This window comes from Lepidochelys olivacea, assembly GCF_965140295.1.
Source record: "Lepidochelys olivacea isolate rLepOli2 genome assembly, chromosome: 3".
NCBI lineage: Eukaryota > Metazoa > Chordata > Testudines > Cheloniidae > Lepidochelys > Lepidochelys olivacea.
The window spans coordinates 146,221,329-146,242,081 of record NC_140413.1 but is presented as its reverse complement, the minus strand read 5'-3'; the positions used below and the strand labels follow the sequence as shown (position 1 = coordinate 146,242,081).

The 20,753-nt window shown below is 44.3% G+C and overlaps 1 protein-coding gene across 1 annotated transcript in view; it reads right to left on the bottom strand.

The window, feature by feature from the left end:
• VIT (vitrin) overlaps positions 1–20,753 on the bottom strand; it is an 81,069-nt gene that overhangs the window by 19,255 nt on the left and 41,061 nt on the right. The window contains exons 9-13 of the mRNA XM_084623746.1: positions 20,544–20,594; positions 14,905–14,943; positions 14,758–14,814; positions 14,049–14,111; positions 9,643–9,690 (exon numbers count right to left, since the gene is read on the bottom strand). Of these exons, the coding sequence (XP_084479872.1) occupies positions 9,643–9,690; positions 14,049–14,111; positions 14,758–14,814; positions 14,905–14,943; positions 20,544–20,594 (258 nt within the window). The remainder of the gene's footprint in view (positions 1–9,642; positions 9,691–14,048; positions 14,112–14,757; positions 14,815–14,904; positions 14,944–20,543; positions 20,595–20,753) is intronic.

The window sequence follows — 20,753 nt, the reverse complement described above, 5'->3', positions numbered from 1 at the left end:
TCACTCAAGAGAGTGCCCACTTTTTCCCCCTAGCTCCCAGCGCTTGCGCCATGAAACAGCTGTTTCACGCGGCTGGGAGGGAGGGGGGCAGAGAGGGAATGCGGGGCACTCAGGGTAGGAGGCGGAGCCAGGGTGGGGATTTGGGGAAGGGGTCCAATGGGGCAGGGAGCGGGTGGAGTTGGGGCTGGGACTTTGGGGAAGGGATTGGAATGAGGGTGGGGAAGGTGCGGGGTGGGGGGTGCGAGCAAATACTCTCCCCCCCCCACCCCGGGGAGTGTCCTCTTTTTTGAATGTTCAGCTATGGTAACCCTACTGATAACTAATCTTCACAAAGTACTAGCTCTTAATACACTCCAAGCACTTGCATCCACATAAACATGGACATACCTTTGGGGCAGGAACCATCTTGTCATTCTGTTCTGCACCCAGTGCCTAGCACAATGGGATCCTGACCCCCTGGCTCGGGCCTTTCCATGCTAGCACTTTACAAAGAACTATTGTTAATAGAAATAATCATCATCATTCGTCTTAACTGGGGAAACGTCTCTCAGTTTTAAATCCAACTCCTAGTTAAGAAGGCAGCTTCCAAGATATGAACTAAACCAGTCTGCTGTTGGCTCCCCATACGAGCAAGATGGGGGAAAAGGCACGAAGCTCATTCCCTCTTCCCTTACGATCCTGTGGAGGGGCCTGCCCTAGCATAGTGGGAAGCAGAGCCATTTCCCCTTGCCAGAGCCAGCCGTTATACTAGCCTCCCCAAATGCAGCTGGATGCAGGGTGTGGCTCTGCATAGCGGAGCGGGACAGGCACACAGGAGCACACACCGTATTCATTTGATTTGAAGGGTGGCACGGGTGCTGCTACAATATACGTTTCTTGGGAGCTGTAGAAGAGGTTGTGACTGAATTAGTTGGATTCCGCCCTAGGTCCTCTCCTATTGCAACAGGGCCTTTTCTACACTGTTAGAGCAGAAAGTACCAACACAGGGACAGAGGGCAGGAGGCTTGCATCTCTCCTGTTCTGGGGCTTCCAGGAGCTGGCTAAACTCCTAGCACAGGTTAGGACAGCTCTCAGGTGCTACCTTCACTTGCACCCTTGTTGCAATGGTCCCACTGCAGGCACACAGGGTACCTTACAAACTTTTTTTGGGGTGGGGTGGGGTGGGGTGACGCTCTCCTACAGCTGCAGCTCTACCTCCCCCCCTTTTGACGGGACCATCTCTCAGACAAAAATCCTTCCTGAAACATATACCCTCCACCCCTAGCCTGACCTTGCACCAGAAAGGCCTCACCAAAGGAGCCTTGACCTAGAAGTGAAACAAGGAGGGCCATGCCCAGCTTTTTGTTCATGTGCTGTACTGTGACTGGTACTGTCCCTTTCAGTTGGGGCTTCTCTCCAGTGTGTGCTGTTAATATGGTCTCTGACCAGCCCTCCTACGCCAGACGTTAGAATCCATGAACTAGAGGACAGCAAACGGAGAGGAAAATGCTTTTGTTGAATCAGGGAGACACTCAACACACAGTAGACCAAGATAACTTAATAACAGGAACATATTCGTTAACACAAAACCCGTAGTGTGACCTGCTTCCTGCCTTAGCTCAGTCTGACTAACCACAGCTGCAGCAAGCGCACCACCAGCCCAAAGAGGGAGAAATACTGGCAGGCCTTAGAAAGGTCAGGTTCTAAAAGAAACAGCTAGCAAAGCGATATACTCCACTAGCACCAATTCTAGTCGGTACAGGAATTCCCTGTAGTTGCTTGGTCCTCTTGCAGGGAGCCCTGGCTGCTGCATTTCTGAGCTGATTTTGCATACCCTTGTGCCATTTTTAAATAGTCAGGAACTGTGAGGGACAATGCAATGTTACAAAAGAGCAGACTGAGCCCTGTGTTATGCTGCAAGTTTTACAGTGTTTTTCCCACCGGTGCTGTTCATAAACCTCTTTATTAAAAAGAGAGATTTCCCATATAAAGCGGCAACTGACAATAAATGCTCTTCCACTTGCTCCTTTTGTTTCTTCCTGGTAAACAGTACTAAATGTCAGGTTTCAGAGTAGCAGCCATGTTAGTCTGTATCCGCAAAAAGAACAGGAGGACCTGTGGCACCTTAGAGACTAACACATTTATTTGAGCATAAACTTTCGTGAGCTACAAATCACTTCATCGGATGCATTCAGTGGAAAATACAGTGGGGAGATTTATATACATAGAGAACATGAAACAATGGGTGTTACCATACACACTGTAACCAGAGTGATCACTTAAGGTGAGCTATTACCAGCAGGAGAGCGGGGGGTGGGGGGGTGGGAAGAAAACCTTTTGTAGTGATAATCAAGGTGGGCCATTTCCAGCAGCTGACAAGAACGTCTGAGGAACAGTGGGGGGTGGAGGGGGGGAAATAAACACGGGGAAATAGTTTTACTTTGTGTAGTGACCCATCCACTCCCAGTCTCTATTCAAGCCTAAGTTAATTGTATCCAGTTTGCAAATTAATTCCAATTCAGCAGTCTCTCGTTGGAGTCTGTTTTTGAAGTTTTTTTGTTGAAGTATTGCCACTTTTCGGTCTGTAGTCGAGTGACCAGAGAGATTGAAGTGTTCTCCAACTGGTTTTTGAATGTTATAATTCTTGACGTCTGATTTGTGTCCATTTATTCTTTTACGTAGAGACTGTCCAGTTTGGCCAATGTACATGGCAGAGGGGCATTGCTGGCACATGATGGCATATATCACATTGGTAGATGTGCAAGTGAACGAGCCTCTGATAGTGTGGCTGATGTGATTAGGCCCTGTGATGGTGTCCCCTGAATAGATATGTGGACACAGTTGGCAACGGGCTTTGTTGCAAGGATAGGTTCCTGGGCTAGTGGTTTTGGTGTGTGGTTGCTGGTGAGTATTTGCTTCAGGTTGGGGGGCTGTCTGTAAGCAAGGACTGGCCTGTCTCCCAAGATCTGTGAGAGTGATGGGTCATCCTTCAGGATAGGTTGTAAATCCTTGATGATGCGTTGGAGAGGTTTTAGTTGGGGGCTGAAGGTGATGGCTAGTGGCGTTCTGTTATTTTCTTTGTTGGGCCTGTCCTGTAGTAGGTGACTTCTGGGTACTCTTCTGGCTCTGTCAATCTATTTCTTCACTTCTGCAGGTGGGTATTGTAGTTGTAAGAATGCTTGATAGAGATCTTGTAGGTGTTTGTCTCTGTCTGAGGGGTTGGAGCAAATGCGGTTGTATCGTAGAGCTTGGCTGTAGACAATGGATCGTGTGGTGTGGTCTGGATGAAAGCTGGAGGCATGTAGGTAGGAATAGCGGTCAGCAGGTTTCCGGTAAAGGGCGGTGTTTATGTGACCATCGCTTATTAGCACCGTAGTGTCCCGGAAGTGGATCTCTTGTGTGGACTGGTCCAGGCTGAGGTTGATGGTGGGACGGAAATTGTTGAAATCGTGGTGGAATTCCTCAAGGGCTTCTTTTCCATGGGTCCAAATGATGAAGATGTCATCAATGTAGCACAAGTAGAGTAGGGGCATTAGGAGATGAGAGCTGAGGAAGCGTTGTTCTTAGTCAGCCATAAAAATGTTGGCATACTGTGAGGCCATGCAGTTACCCATAGTAGTGCCGCTGATTCTTGTCAACTGCTGGAAATGGCCCACCTTGATTAACACTACAAAAGGTTCCCCCCCCCCACTCTCCTGCTGGTAATAGCTCACCTTAAGTGATCACTCTGGTTACAGTGTGTATGGTAACACCCATTGTTTCATGTTCTCTATGTATATAAATCTCCCCACTGTATTTTCCACTGAATGCATCCGATGAAGTGAGCTGTAGCTCACGAAAGCTTATGCTCAAATAAATTTGTTAGTCTCTAAGGTGCCACAAGTACTCCTTTTCTTTTTAGTACTAAATGTATATCTCCCAACTGTTAGCTCACTAGTCTCATGACACACAGCGGACTCTGCAGCCATAACCATCTTTGCACAAGAATTTTAAAATAAAATTGGCCAAAACCATTCACAAACTCAGACTGTTGTTCCTGTTTCATTGTTGTCACTCTCTCAGTGGAAATCAGTGACAAAGAGTATGTGTAACTTGTTTTATTGACACCAGAGATGGTACAGGGATAGTCAAACAGCAATAGGCAATCCCTTCTTTCAGGAATCTTGGCCCAACACTAACGCCTCATCCCTAGAAACAAATAAGTTTCAAGAATTGACTCTAATCAGAGACCAAGGCAAAGAGCAAACTCTGCTGCTGCTGGCATAAATTTGCTCTGTCCAGAAGCTTGCATAACCAACAACAACACAGCAAGTCTCCCAAGACTGAACATTTGCTCCCACACTAACAAAAAACTACTTGGAAGATCATGTTTAACAGCACAACCTGGTGACTCTACCATAACAATCACGAATAGATTTAAGTCCAAAATATCTAATATGGGAGGACGGGAAGGACCTCCATACTTACAGAAGGAGGGCCAAAACCTACTCATTGGTCTAAAGGGGAATATGGGACAAAAAGTCTGATGGGAACAAAGAAACTGCTTCCAAAAAGAAATACCCACTCTCCTCCAGGTAGGGTTGCCAGTTTTGGTTGGATGTATTCCTGGAGCTTTGATCACATGACATAAAAGATTAACCTCTAACTCCTAGAGATCCCAGGACAATCCTGGAGGGCTGGCAACTCTACATACAGGAAACACCAAAGGGTGCAAGGAACCTGATCCTCCTCTAGGCAAAGGATCAGTTTGAGAGCCCCTGGTGGCATCTCTTCTTACTACTTTCCCCCTTGACCAGCCTGATCTTGAGTCACCTGTGGGAAAGAGAGGAGCAGGTATCAGGGAACTGATGCCAAGGTAAGGAAAAGGAATGAGCCATTCAAGCAGGGACTATTGGTGGCTGACTGGTAGCAAATCTGATCCTCAGCCTCAAGCAGTGACATGTTCTCTGTGCCTTTGGTTAGGTCTCTGTGTGTCTGCATCTTTCTTTGGAATTGGCCCCCAGGCCTAGTCTACCCCATGTGCCTCTGGTTTTCCATCAGTATGCTCCCCTACCAGTTGTAGGGACTGTTTTTGACCCCGCTCCCATAAGCATACAAGGCTTGGTTCCCAGTCTACAGTCAGATTCCATGACTCCCGTAGGGAGCTGGCTCAGGAGTAGGGTCAAGAGGGAGAAGGCTGTAGTTCACTGCTGCAGTGTCCCAGCCTGGAGTACTGTCTGTCAGATCTGCTCAGCTCTGCCCTATCTATCATTATCAGAGCCTCCTCGACCCTGAATCCCAGTGGAAGTGGCGGAAGGGTCCGCAGTGTAGGCTAACAGAATCATGGATGTAAGGACTTCATTCCTTTAAAGCCAGACCCCCAGAAGTCAGTCTGGTGTTTGGCAGTAACAGCACATCATCCTCCCTGTCACAAAGGCAAGCTGCAGAGGAGTGGGCAGGGCAGGCAGACCCTGATCACTTGTTAATTGAAAAGGGCAGACACCAGAGTTTAATAGGGCAATCACAGGAATGGCTAATTGGCTTTAAAGAAAAACAAATAGAGGCTCGGTCTACACTACAAATTACTCTGGTATAATTTACATCACTCGGGGGTGTGAATAATCCATACCCATGGGTGATGTAAATTACACCGACTGGCGTGAACACCGGTGTGGACAGCGCTATGTCAGCGGGAGCGCTTCTCCCGCCGACATAGCTACTGACTCTCGCGGAGGCAGGCGTTATTAAGCCAATGGGAGAGCTCTCTCCTGTTGGCTTAAAGTGTCTTCACCAGAAGCACACCAGCAGCGCAGCTGCACCACTGTAACTGCTGTAGTGTAGACATAGCCATAGTAATAACCTTCCGAGAAACACAGGCAGTGTGAAGAGTGTCACGTTCCCCCATGGAGTGGTCTACAAATAATCAAAACACAATAGAATTCATGTAACCTTATTTAAACAGAACAGGTGGGAGAAGAGAGCAGCAGCTTTCCAGAGGGAGGCAATGAAAGGAGATTACAGAGGGGATCACAAACTCTGGACTTAGACTGATGAGTGACTGAAAATAAGAGCAGTTGGTACATTTCTATGTGGGTCTTTGTTTAACAGCTCTGTAGGAGGTAGGAGAGGGGCTAGGCAAGGAGCTGGGGGCTGTGAGCCACTGAGGCCAAGGCAGGCACAAAAGCCTAGGACCCAGCAAATGGTCGGAAAGCAGCAAACAGTTGAGCTACAAGGGACTTTCTAAAATTAAGGGACTGCGGTTTTCAGTTCAAATTCTAAGAAGAAAGCAATAAAGTGACAACACAAGGGGATTTGGATCAGAAAAGGCACATTGTGGCAGAGAATTCAGCAGAGGAGGGAATTCATTACTTTGGGAGCAGCAACTAACCACTCCCCTAAAGGGGGCATGACTGTTTCCATTCTCGCCCTGTTTTCAGGTGTTGATAGTCATTTTTAAAAAAAATGTTCACTTTGGGGCTCAGATTTTTCAGTTTCGTCCCTCCCTGAAGAAGAATACTTGTTGAAACTCTCAGCAAAACTGGTTTCCACCGTATTTTACAGAGCAATGGTAAAATACTTATCCTACTATGAAAAAATTGCAACCTTGTTTTGAACAGCTCTTGTGCAGCAGGTGGGCGTAGACAGCTGAAATTTGGAAAAGGAAGTAGTCCTCACTGGGGAAAAGGGCCACTGAAGACTTTCCTGAAAACTGGCTATCCTTTGGTCACATTATGAGCCTGGGTAAACACTACACTGACCTCTTGCTTTGCATTGGTCTCATGAAGGGCCTGATTCTCCACTGCTGTGCACCTTTTGGAGTCAGAAATCCATGCACAGTGAAAATAAAAAGTTGCCCTTCTGAACTGGTAGGGCACCAGCTTTGCACTTGCTTTGCCTAGGTGTAAATGAGTAACACAAGGTGCAAAGACTTGGGCCCAAGCCTGCAAAAACATAAGTGCATACTTGATGGCAGGACCAGAGCCTCAATTTGTAAATTGCACTTACAAGTCATGAAACAACAACATTAAGGTTCCTTAGCCTTCCCCTTGCCTACTTGTGTGTATGCATTCCACTGCTGTCTTCAATTACATGGTCACATCATATATCTCAAACAACATCACACTTTTTCTGCAGTCGTGGCCACATGTGTGTAATGTGTACTAACTGTGTATCATTGTATGTGAAAGGCACTCAATACACCATACTTGCACAACAGATTGAGTATAACACTACGGAGTAATTAATTATGAACATTTACCATCCTATCTACACCCCCAAATTTTGCAGCTAATGCCTGGTCTACACTAGGGAGGGGGATCGATCTTAAGATACGCAACTTCAGCTATGAGAATAGCATAGCTGAAGTCGATGTATCTTAGATCGACTTAGAATCACTTACTTCTTGTCCTTGCGGCGCGGGATCGATGGTCGCCGCTCCCCCGTCGACTCCGCTTCCGCCTCTCGCCCTGGTGGAGTTCCAGAGTCGACAGCAGAGCAATCGGGGATCGATTTATCGCGTCTACACTAGTCGCAATAAATCGATCCCCGATAGATCGATCACTACCCGCCGATCTGATCACTACCCGCCGATCGGTAGTGTTGACGTGGCCTTAGTCAGATTCATAGTTAAGTGCCTCATCGCCTGATCTGCACTTAAGGAAGGCTCTGTACTCCACATGCATGCCCAGCTGAGATAGCTTTGTAGTTACCTACAATCCAAACCTAGTCATGTGAATTTAACATTTATGGAAGGTTGTGGGTCAGCTGACTGATTTATTTTCTATGTAACAATAATGCCGCCTTCCAAATATTTCTCCTTGCTAATTGGGGAGATGGTCAGTTCCTATGGGCCTCCTGGTTCTGCCAGCCCCAATTTAATTTTGTTATTGCCATGGGAATTTCAGCTCACTGTATGGGCAGCTCACTCCATGCTAATTAGATTTTCCTTCACTGGATTGTCACAGCTGTCCATACTCATTAAACTTCCATTCATTTACATACGACAGCAGTTGATGCATGCAAACTAGAAACCATGCCTTTGAAGTGACACTCTGAATTCATCAGACTTTATCACTAGTCTACACACACATTTGGGTGACAGAGAAAGTACAAATAAGACCACCCCAATGTGTTTTCATCAAGTTTAAAAGGAACCTCTCATTTTTGTCTCCAAATACAAATCCTCACCACTAGCCACTGTGCTGCAGCTCATTCCAAACAGACACACAGAACTTGCCTACAATATGCAGTAAAATGTTCTCTCTCCAACGCAGCCTGCTCTCTCTGAGTCAGGAAAACCTGTTCATCCACACAGTGATACATAGTTAGGGCTATGGAATCACCTCTCCTGCCCCAGGTTCTGAGTTTTCATTCTAATGTGCACATGTTCTGCCACTCATTGGAGCTAATGCAAGTCTAATTTATATCTCAGCTCTGAAGTAATTAGAACTTTCAAATAAAAACTCTTGAAAATTGGGCTTACAAGGCAGAGTTTCGCAAAGGGGAGACCAATGAATCATAGACGTTAGAGATGGAAAAGATCTATTAAATTATATGGTCCACCCCCATGCCGGGGCAGGACTGTTCCCTATGATATCATCTAATATAACACAATCAATTAACTGGAAGATGAAGCTTGACAAATTCAGACTGGAAATAAGGTGTACATTTTTGAGAGAGAGAATGATCAGCCATTGGAACAACTTTTCAAGGGTTGTGGTGGATTCTCCATCACTGACCATTTTAAAATCAAGATTGGATGTTTTTCGAAAAGCTATGCAATGGGAATTGTTCTAAGGCCTGTATTGTATAGGAGGTCAGACTAGATGATTGCAGTGATCCCTTCTGGCCTTGGAATCCATAAATCTAGTGTTTTGCGTGACCCAACTTTTAAATGTCTCAAGGAATACGGACATCCAATAAATTCCAGGAAGGCATTAAGTTTTGATAATCATGCCCAATAGGCTACAAATTCTGCAAATCCTATTTTTGTTACCCTGCTTCCAACTCGCTTTTTTGTCTCATCCACCCCATTGTGTCTTGTCTATTTCCGGTCATAAGCTTTTTGAAGCAGAGCTTTTCATTTCCTAAATGTTTGTACAGCACCGAGCACGATGGGGCCCTGGCCTGTTTGAGCTCTAGGCACCACTGCAAGATAAAAGTAAAATAATAATTCCCTTGGGACACTATTCCATAACATCATAGTTTTACTTTCAGGAGTTTTCCATGTGTTCAGTTTGTGTTTCATTATAACCTCTTATATTAGACTAATTGATCAATCTCCTTTCTAGGTGTTGGCAGCCTGACTCTCTGCAGATTATCATCATGCGCCTGCATTTTCCAAGAAATACAGTGTTCATTTAGGCCCCTTTTTTCAGTAGCTAGAACCCCCTTTTGCAGCATGGTTTGCTACTCTCTCCAGACCTCATCAGTTCTGTTCCTGGAATGGGCCTTGCTTGAGATTGATGGAAGCACAGGGCCCACTGGGGCAGTTTCAACCAACCAGAGATAAACTGAAACCTGACATTTGTCATTGTATATCATAATTCCTGTAAGTGGAAGTTATTACCGTTAGTGCCGTGGGCCTTCTTAAAAGTGTTACTTCCCCACAAGGGTGTAGAATGCTGATTATTCCCAGCGTAGTTGCTGGTGGATCTGTTGTGTTTTATTGTGTTAAATATTTACCTGTGTCAAAAAGGCTTGATCCAGGTTTCCACAAGTCAGTTTCCAAAGCTTTCAAGCACAAAAAGAGAAGAGAAATTATTACTTAAAAGCATGGAATTATGGGAAGTTACAAACCACTTTGCAGAATTTAGAAAAGCCAGTTTGTAGAATGAGTCATGATGAGTAGAATCCAGTGAGAATTTTTTGGCTATTTAAACCTGGAAATCTTTATGAACACATTTCAAGCCTTATTTAGTAGTTTCTTATCTTCTCCCTCTGTATTAAAGCACATCTCTTTAGATCAGTTTTGTTCTTTTCATATTCACTTACATTAACATTGGGACAAGGTTGGCCTTACCAATTTTTCTTTTGGCCAGGTCAGCAAAAAATGTTCCACCAAACAAGCCCCTGCCCTGCTGACTCCCATAATAATATCGACTCCTGTTCTACCTCAAACCTTCCAAAACCAAAGAGATGAGCAGATTCCTGCTCAGACCCCAACAGGCAGGAATGTGATGAACACCACCACCTCTGTTTGTATAAATAAATACAAGACTGCCTCTGTTCTCAGGGCACTGTATAACTTTAATAGAAAATAATGTTTTGTCCTGGTTTTTGGCCACTTGGATGAGCTAACAGTCGCGTGAGATGGTGCAAGTGGCTCAGGCTAGGTGAGCACATTAGACACCATCCCTATGTCCATCATAAAATGCTGCTACCTAGCCCTCCATGAAGAATCCCTGAAAGCATCCTTCCTCTCCACCATTTCCCCTGAACTACCAAATTTCTCACCATTATTTGATGGACACTCATGCTTTGTGGTTTTGTCTCTGGCATAAACCTGTGAATCTTAAGCATTTGAGCACTGTCACTCCTAGGTCCTTAAGTCAACCATCTTTGAGAAGGGCACTTGTTTGTCCTTGTGAAGTGGAGAATGGGCTGCAGGTAAGGGAAGATATGGGGCAGTGGGCTGCTGGGAAGGGAATCTTGGTAGTCTTTCACCCCCAATAAAAGTCTTCAAGCCCCCATGACCTCATTGTACTGAGCATTGTTCAAACACAGAGACACAGTCCTGGCTCTGCAGAGTTTATAACCTAAAAGACTCAAGAACCAATGAAGGGTTAGGACAGGGATATACCACGCAAACAATGCGTTTTGTTTCGATGTTGTGTTTTTATTTGGGGTGGGGAGAAGGAGGGCAAGAAGGAAATGGGGGACTGAGTCGGGGAGCAGGAGATGAAAGGAAGGGGAAGAGGAACAGTCACTGCTCATCATCAGCCTAGGCATAATCAATTTGCAGTTCTGTAGGCATGGCTGCAGAGGTGAGTCTTAGTGAGCATGGGAAATGGGTGAGTTAGACTGCAGGGGGGACTGCAAAGACTGCTTAGGCAGTGGGTGGTGAACCTGGCTGCAGTCATGTCATGTATTGATCATTTGTTAATAGACTGCCAAACTTGTGCGTCAATTTTTGTTGTGGAGGTGAGCAATGACTTCCAGTGAAACAAGCTTTGTACTTTGTCTTAGCAAAGCTTTGTCTTAGCAAAGCTTAGCAAGCTGTGTACTTAGTCTTACTTTGTCTTATGGAATCTTCATAGGGCTCCAAAGGGAAAGGTTCACACAAAACAAAACTCGAGCACAGCTGAGTCTTTGAAAGGCCACTCTTTCATCCATCAGGGGAAAGAGTGCATTCTTCACATGTAATCTGTTCTACAAACACATCAGCTGTGCATGTCCAGAGGAAAAAAAGATGTTTTAAAATTTAAAACTTATTGGAGCTGCATCCCACATGGAACTAACCTGCCCTTCCACACTCACTATGACCAGACAAAATGAGCTGAAGTAAAAGTGGACAGTTGGTTGGTACAAGGGAATGTACCAGCCTCACAAACAAAATATTTGTTTCCACAACCATCTCATTGTTAAGGGCTATGCTTGTGCTCAAGCCCACACCCAGCCTTCATGTATTTTTGAATGGAGCACTGGCTCCTTGATTCTTCTGCATGTTCAATCTCACCACTGATGGGTTCTTCTCAGTAGCACAGATGCTTCAAATGATTCTGACATGGTAAAGATCATCCCACTGACTGTCTGTATTTTTGTTGTGAATCACAAGAAATTTTTGTCCCTGCACTTGAGATGTGGCAGAAATGCAAGAAGGAAAAAAAGGGACTACGGCTGGAGTTTCTCTGGATATACCCTACTTAAGAGCTACTTCCACTCAGATGATGACAAAACAGATTGTTTGTTTCAAGACCCTCACAGATCATTCCAAACCCTTATGATTGAGCTCTGTCTACTGCTCCTTCAGGCAGTGTTTCAGTGCTCATATTCTTTAACAAGTTTCTACCGAGGAGTGGTCCCTCCCTTTTCCTTTACAAACACTCTTTTTTATATATATACAAGTGATAAATGACAAAAATTGAGTGGGCTGATTGCAAATGGGACAATCCTTAAATCTCAGAGAGAGGAGCAGGTTGACAATAATGTCTTATTCCTTGGGCTTATAAGAAGATGGACGATAAGGAAATTTCTAGATGAAATTCACATCCCTGAGAAACAGAAATTAAAATTCTTGAAAGTTGCCAGGATTTATTACATGACAACTGTCCAGTATGCTCTGAACAATCTGTGGTATATTGAGGACTTTGTTGAAATTGCAAGCTGTTACTTTAAGAGTGGTAATGGGGGTTTCCTTGTCCTGACTGCAGGCTCGGGTTGTTCTGTAGGAAAGTGTATGATGATAATCAGTCTGGAAAGAACTAGCCCAGAACAAGGTGGGGTGAGTAGTGCCTCTTTGAGTTAGGGAGCAGCCTGCTTTGTCCCTTTCTGTGTTTAATTACTGTGTGTTGTCCAGGAGTCTAAGCATAAAAGTAGTGTTACATTGCAACCTTCCAGGAAGAGTACTTGATGTTTTCATCTGAATTGTCTGTGTGTATTCCGTGAATATAACACAGCCTACCCATAAAAGATCAAGTGGGTGTGAAGTCTCAGATTGTTGACGTTTGGACTGCAGCAAGATTAGGGTTTTTGAGTTTTTGAATACTATAGAAACAATTTTGTGGTGATGGTGGGTTATGGCTTTTTTTTTTAATCCAAGTTTAAATTCTTGAGAGTGTAAAGAACTACAAGAAGAGTTTGGTCATTATCAGTTGCTTGGCGGAGATGAAATTCCTGAAGAAGTGTAGGAAGAAGTGTAGGAAGAAGCTTGGCAGGAAAATGGATTTATCTGGATGGATGTCAGCTTAAACAAGTGTGAGTGGGCTAATGACAAAAAACTCCTCAAGCATCAGGCCAAGACTGCAGAACTGATCCTGATCCACAAGAACTGTGTGCTCACCTTGTGTGATTAAGAAAAAACAAAACTTCATTCCAAGACAGCATGGAGTGGGCCAGTAGCTTCCCTTCAATCATGTGCTGAAGTTGGCTGGAAGCAACAATTTTGAGATGCCAAAACTGGTGTTGAAAAAGATGAAGATGGGGACTTTTTGGGAATACAACAAGAATCAAAGGCTGATTTGGGGGGGGGGGGGTTGGTTGTTTTCCTTGTGATTAAAACAACATCATCATTCATGATATGGAACTCCTGTTTTGTAACTGCCTTGGAGAAACATTAGGATGTTTGAACAAAAGTATTAGCAGAAATAAAATACCTTCTTCACAACAAACAATTCTCAGCATCATGCCCCCTCCTCCTTAGGGGCAGGTTCTCCCAGACTGGAACACCTGCAGCTCCTTCAGTCCCCATGACATGACTCCTGCCGATTTTAGTTCTGCCCCTTTGAGCCAACCTTCCCCCACACATGGTGTCACATCCATATGGAATCCGAGAATCTGGGCCCAGCTGGGAGTGACATCTCCCTAATAGCTCATCTGTACCAGCAGCACATGGGGGCAGGTAGTGCGGGCTGGGTCCCAGGCTTTCTCCACACCTCCCCTACACCAATTTTGGCAGGCGTGAGAGAGGATTGGGGAGAACAAAAAGGAAAGAAGGGATAAACAAAAGGCAGAGAATATATGTGATGGAGAGAACAAATAAGTATGACAGAGGGGGGACATATCAGGGCAAAAGCTAGGGAAGAGGAAAAGGAGGGGAGGAAGATTGAAGCAAAGGGAAGGAGTATCAGACACTTGCTCTTTTTGATGTACAGTTTGAACACTCACAAAGGAAATTGCCAACATCATGGGAGACATTAATTCACACAACTTTACACTAGAACACATCAGTTACTGAGCTAGTTAACTTTGTTTCACATTCACAAATATGGTGGCATGATGGAACAGCTGTTCAGTAGACAAATTGCTACACGTCTCATGGGATCACCCTGAAAATCTCATGAAATGTTACTTATGAACCTACCTTGAAGGGCAAACATTTGAAATGAAAGGAAATGAGGGGACTTTAGCCAATTTCTAACAGTAGATCTTACCGAGATGGACTGGAGACCCGGCAGGTTTCTGGAAGGCTGCGACAGGCTCTTGGCGTTGAATACCTGTGTGATTTGACACAAGGTTCAATTTCAACTGGTTAGTACAGAGGAATGTGATTACAGGGTGTACAATGGAACTGAAAATAATACTCATTGATTTCTTTTAAAGACAAATGGAAAAGGAAGACAGTAACTGTGAACAAAGAAGTACCTTTAAAGACTGAGACAAAGGGTCAAATTAAGATCTAGTGAGGGTGGATGCTTCTCAGTGAAGTTGTATCCCTGAATCTAGGGTGCAGAATGACTTCTGAAAAGTGCTAAGCTCACTTGACTGCTAGACATTGAGGGCACTCAGTGACTCTCAGGATTAGGCCCTGGAACCCCCGATTGAAAGGCATCTGAGACATGGTTACAGACCGTGAACCCTGACTGCTTAGCAATAGCACATGTGCCCTTCTTGAATGGTTAGAGATTATATTTAGAGAACAATTATGAGATTATTTTCATTTCTTTGTTCTTTATCCAAACAAGTTGCCCTCGTTAATTAAGTATATTCCCATGCAATAATCAGTGCGATGTTTGTTAGCATTGCAGACTGCTGGAAAAAAGCTTAGAAGATGAAACAATATTGTATTATTTAACTCTCAGTAGATGCCAATGGTATAATTTGCTACAAAGAGAAATTTGAAAAGTTACTTAAAGCCTTTACCTGTATTAGCCCGAGGAATATTTCTGTTACTTGCATAGGGTGAAGTGCCCCTGAATGCTTTGAAAACATTTTATTGGTCAGTGCACAGAACTTAAATAGAATTTTAATTATAAAATCTACTAAGTCCGTATTAGTTTAAGGACATACCTTGATTCTGGCCTCTTCCTTGTGCAGCCTGAATCTGCCCTAAGTAGACATTAAAATGGAAAATGTCATTTAGACTATGGTTAGTTCAAGACGGTCATTATCTGGGATTTTCAGTGAGTTTCATTTTGCACTTGTCAGAGTTAATGACGTGTATATGGAGTTTCTTTATACTGCAACAATGTGCTTGTGCTTATTGTTCATATATTTAAGTTGTTTCATGTGGGGGCAAAGTAAAAATATATAGTTCTTGGTTTTTGTTTTGTTTTTTACTGAGAAGGTTAATTAACATTTGCCACTTTACATTTAGAAATGTTACTTGTATAGGACAGTAGGGCTGCAGGAACAACTTCATAGTTATGGTTGTGACTTGGTTTCCATTATAACCCTTATTTAAACTCTTTCCCCATCTTTATTGTTCTTATTAAGTATTTGTATTACAGCATCACCTAGCAGCCCCAGCCAAAGATCAGGACTTCATCATGCTCGGTGCTGTAGAAACATAGAATGGAGATGGTCCCTGCCCCAAAGAGTTTACAGTCTGAATACGAGACAAGAGACAACAGATGGATATAGGCGGATGGGGAAGCCCAAAGAAATAACCAGACAATAAATAACTAATGGGGCAGAAACTATTTATATCTGAAATCACAGCTCCAGTGCCTACAAGGGTGGTTGTTCTTTTAAATATAAGACAAGCCAGGGAGTCTGCACCACTGCAGTGTGTTACAAGGTGAGTGTTTATTGAAAAGGAGCACTGAACAAGCAGGAGGCTGTGGCATGAGAAGGAGAGGTCTGTGTTAAACAGATGCCAGCCGGTCAGACAAGTGAATCCCCAGAAGAAACTGATCAAAAGTTAACCAGGTGCAGAACCTGTTCAGCTGAGTGCTATGACTGCAAACTGCAGAGAGGGCAGTAAAGCCCAGTTACTGGAGCTTTGGGAAAAGTCAGGAATTAATGTTAAATGTGTAACTGCAGACCAGCTCTGGGATGCTTTGATTAAATATGACCGGGCAGAACACAGCTAATACACTGTAATCTAGGCCTAGAATCAGGAAAATGCATTCTGTGCAGGGAGCTAGTCAGAGCCCATGGCTGGAAACTGATCCCAGTCTGTGGTCGGGACAAGTCTTATGGTGAGCATGAACCAGCGGTCATGGTGGCTGCTGAGGAAGATAGATATGCCATGGGCACAGAGGTGGAGATGGATGGGCCAACCCAGCCAGCACAGCTGAGCAGCAGGGAAAGTTGTGACCCGGAATGGGAAAAACGGCAAGACCATACACAGCAACGGGAGCTGGAGTGAGAGAGAGACTGCCACCTGAGAGCAGTGTACAGAAGGAGCAGAGGAGTGGCTGCAGGAACGGCAGCAGTTGGGCCAGCAGGCAGGCCCTGGAGGAGTAAGTGGTTAGGATTATCTTGGGAAAGAGCCAAGGTCCAAAAATAAACTCCAGGTTTTTCCCCCAGTGCCAGGTGAGAGTTCTTAATCAATAGCACAAATGTGTAGGTAGGTACTGTTACACAAGTGGGCTCTCATCTTGCTCCACTGCTTCTATGAAGGCTTACACCTACTCAAATGCAAGGCCTGTCCGGAATATGTGAATCAGTAAAAAGTAGCCTTACTGGAAAATTCTCATCTAACCTAGTGGCCTATGCCGGGCCGGCTCCAGGCACCAGCGAACCAAGCAGGAGCCTGGGGCAGCAAATGTAAAGGGGCGGCAGGACGTCGGGCTCTGGGTTGGCAATCCGCCCTCAGTGGGGGTGGGAATTCGACGGCCACTCCGTCAGCGTGTGTTTTGTGCTCGGCAGCAATTCGGCCTCCCTGTTCGGCGGCAAGTGTGTTTTTTTTTTTTGCCGCTGGGGGGAGGGGGGGGGGCAAAAACGCTGGAGCCAGCCCTGTGCCTATGTACTGAAATATCTACAGAGTAAGAAGACCTACTACAGCACCTAAATTTGTATGCTTATTTATTTATTTATTAGGTGCATTCCAATAGTGCCTACTTCAGGCCTACCAAGTATTATGCATCTTGCACTGACATTCATACATTAGGCAGCCCTTTCATTAGGGTTGACAACTTTCTAATTGCTGACAACCAGACTCCCCTCCACCACACCCCTTCCTCAGAGGCCCCGCTCCCTGCTCCACCTCTTCCCCCCAAACTTCGCCCCCAGCTCCACCTTCTCCTCCAGGCCCCACCCTCCACTCATGTCTCTCTCCTGCATCATTCACTGCTCTCCCCCTTCCTCATAGCTGGAGCCTCTCTACCTCCCTTCCTCCTCCCCCTGCTGGGCTCCCTCTGCTCCTGAGCTGCAGACCCTGTCGCAGAGCCTCCCTGCCCACGAGATGCAGGCAGGAAGCAGCCCCGGCTGAGTAGGGACTTGCGTGTGTTGATGACCCAGTGCCTTCTCCCCATCACCCACCCGCAGTAACCAGGCTTTTGATGTCCAGTCAGTAGATCTGACCGGACACTGCCAGGTCCCCTTTTCAACCGGACTTTCTGGTCGAAAACCGGACACCTGGCAACCCTACTTATCGTGCTTAAATCATATGAAAGATTGGGCCTGCAGTGGAGCAGGCCCATCCCTGCTGTTTTTTGCCTGTTTCCATGTAATCTACTGAGACAATCAATGTTTAGATTTAAAATTTGGGACTTTTATATTGAGGTTTATTTGTTAATTCATATTTTTCTGACAAGGAAAGCAAGGTAAAACAAAAAAGGAAGAATATAAGGAAGGAAGCACAAATACAAGGACTGTTAGGGGCAGCAAGGAGTATTTTCTTCTGAGAGACTCTCAGCCACAAATCACCTTTGGTTTAATCATGTAAACTTTTCCCAATACCAGTGGTTGGTAGTGGCAAAGCATTTTTTCTTATAGATACAACCGTTGTAGTAATCGTTTGAACTACACTGTGTTCCAAGCTAGTTTACTCTAGAGGTTCCTTTTGAAAGCAAGTTACCAACGTACCATGATGGTCAGATGCGAGTCCCCATTAGCCAGGACAAACAAGAGAGTGTTTGATTCCTTCTTCAGTTTCTTCAGGATCCCACTGTTTTTAAATTTTGGACCAGACAGATTGTGGTGTGAAGCTGGGCATCCGCAAAAGCTCCAGTCTGCATCCTAAAAGTGGGCCCTGAATGCATGTAAGGCTGAGGCTTCTGAGAGGGAAGCTGTGATAATCAAACAAAAATGGGGGCTTTTAACATTTTTTTTGTGGCAATTGTTTGATTTTTAGAAAAATGAAGTATTTAGAATCCAGAAGACATCCTCACCAGATGATAACAATGATGCAGTAGGTCAGATTTGGGGTATAAATACTATGCTTAGCAATGTCCTAAAAATCATATTAATGTGTTTGGTCCCAATTGTGTTCCTGTCAGCAGGATATCTTCCATGGTCTTCAGCACTGACACATGATGAGGTATTGCCCCACACCCTGGGCCCTTATAATCTTTCTGCATGTATAGCTCTTTTTCTCTTTTGGGAAGAGATTCACATTAGGAACCTTCAAGAAATTTAAGAAGAAACCTGGATCTAAAATGCGATCAGGAGACTAATCAAAGACAAATAAAAATCACGAATACATTACATTTTAAAGTCTCAGGATTAAATCCCAGCCCCACTGAAGTACATGACAAAACTACCATTGCTTTCAATGAAGCTAGGATTTCACCCTTAATCTACATTCTCTTACTGATTTGGGATCTCAAAAAGCCTTTTAACTTCCTTTTTAAAGAAAATGTGGCCTAAATTGTGTCCTGCCCCGCATGAACATGAAACAGAAAAGGGAGTAGCACACAAAGGAACAGATTTACAAAGGTATTTAGGAATCTAAAGATGAATTCAGGCACCTAGAGCAATTTATAAAGGTTCCTAAAAGGAGTTAGACACCTAATCCCACTGACATTTGGTTTGGTGCTTTTGAAAATCCCACTAGGCACCTATCTGCATTTTAGCACAATTAAATACATTTGTAAATCTGTCCCTAAGAGTCTACAGCCCAGATCCTCAAAGGTATTTAGGGGAAATCAATGAGAATTAGACACCAAAATACCTTTTGAGTATCTGGATTTATGGCCCTCTTTCCATCTTCATGCAGAGCAGGAGCATAATCCAGTTGGAGAGAGCGCACAGGCACTGCACAAGGCCACCAAATTTTGTGGGTCCCCAAAGGGGGAATGAAGGTGTGAAGTGAAGGTGGAACTATAATGGCCCAAAAGAGATGCCCTGGTGTAGAAGAGAATGGAGAGCCAGACTGAGCCAGAATTCCATAAAAGTCTTTCACTGCAACACAACTCCTCACATGACAATCTGCCCTAGAGATGAACATTTGCACATTAGAATAAATACCTCCAGGAATCAACATCTTTCATCTCCTTGCTATTTTTTTTCTTCTCCATGCTTTCAAGGTGAACCTCAGTGATGAGGTAATACAGTGGGATTCACAACTTAATTTAATGAATTTTGCTCTCAGTACTTGAATTAGCTTAGCAGATAACCATTGCATCCCCCATGTGGTAGGATACTGAATGGCTACTCTTAATTTCTATGGAGCTTATTTAACAAGACAAAACATCCCAATTTTGGTTTCAGATACAGGGACACCACTTCCATTGGCTTCAGGGACAGTTGTACCTGCGTATCTGAGCAGAACCGAGCCCAAGGTGTTCTGTTATGTCTGCCACTCTTTCCGCTGAGCAGAGTGCATGTTCCTTTTCACTGAGTAGAAGCCAGATTTCAGTCCTCAGTCTAGAGAAACTTGCTAGCATTTGAAAATGTGTTTCTTTTTCTTCTCAGCTAAGTAATTAAATACTGCAAGTTGCTTCAAATATTTGTATTACAGCTTGCGGGCTAGAATGGAAGCAGGTTTCTGGATCAAGATGAAGGAGGAACTTTGACCAAACATGATGCTGTTATCAATAACACTAATGCAAAGCCAGGAAAAACATCACATTTATGCCAGACCCTGAGTCTTGGTCTGAGGTTTTCTAAACAGCACTGGCCTAACTTAGGTCAGTGTTCAAAGCTTTCAGCTCTCACTGAGCGAGTTTAAATAATTATCCCACAGTCTGAATTACATATGTCAGAGCAATATTCAAATTTTTTTTTTTGGCAGTGGGAGGGGGGAGAGTGTAAGACCAGAGGGGCCAATGTGAAAATATGCATCAAGTAACTCAGGGGGCTTGGAAAAATTCAAGTGTTAGAAGACTGAGCACCCATAGTTTACCAAGGCAGAAACTTGCAAACAAATGTCTCAAGTTAGACACCTAGGTAACAGTGGTTCATTTTTGGAGATGCTGAGCACCAATATCTCCCACTGGAGTTGTGGGTGCTCAGCATCTCTGCAAATTAGGCTATATGTTTATTTTCATGTTTACATACAGATTTAGAAGATTCATTATAGGCCCCCATGTTTGTAAATGCTGACCCAGGTTTGTGTAGGATTTTCTCAAGTTCCACTTTAAAAACTGGGCTGAAATCCTGGTCGTTCTGAAGTCCATGCGAGTTTTGCCATTGGCTTCCTTGGGGCCAGGATTTCACTCCAGTTTTGCAAATCTGAGCCTTAATGACACTGCAACACTGCTGCTTTAATATGCACTTTATCCACTCCTCACAACCATGAGCTGCAGCACTGTACTTACTTGATGCTGCAGCAGCCACAGCTGAGTAAACTGGATGGACGCTGCTAGGACCTAGGCAGAAACAAAACAGTTTCTAACTTTAAAAGGTGTTAAACAATAGGAACAGTGTACATGCTTGTTAATGAATTAAAGTGGGCGTGGGGGAGGATCAGGGAAAATCAGGTGAGCAAAGTCCATAGTAGAGAGCTCTTGCTAATGTAAGGGGACTAA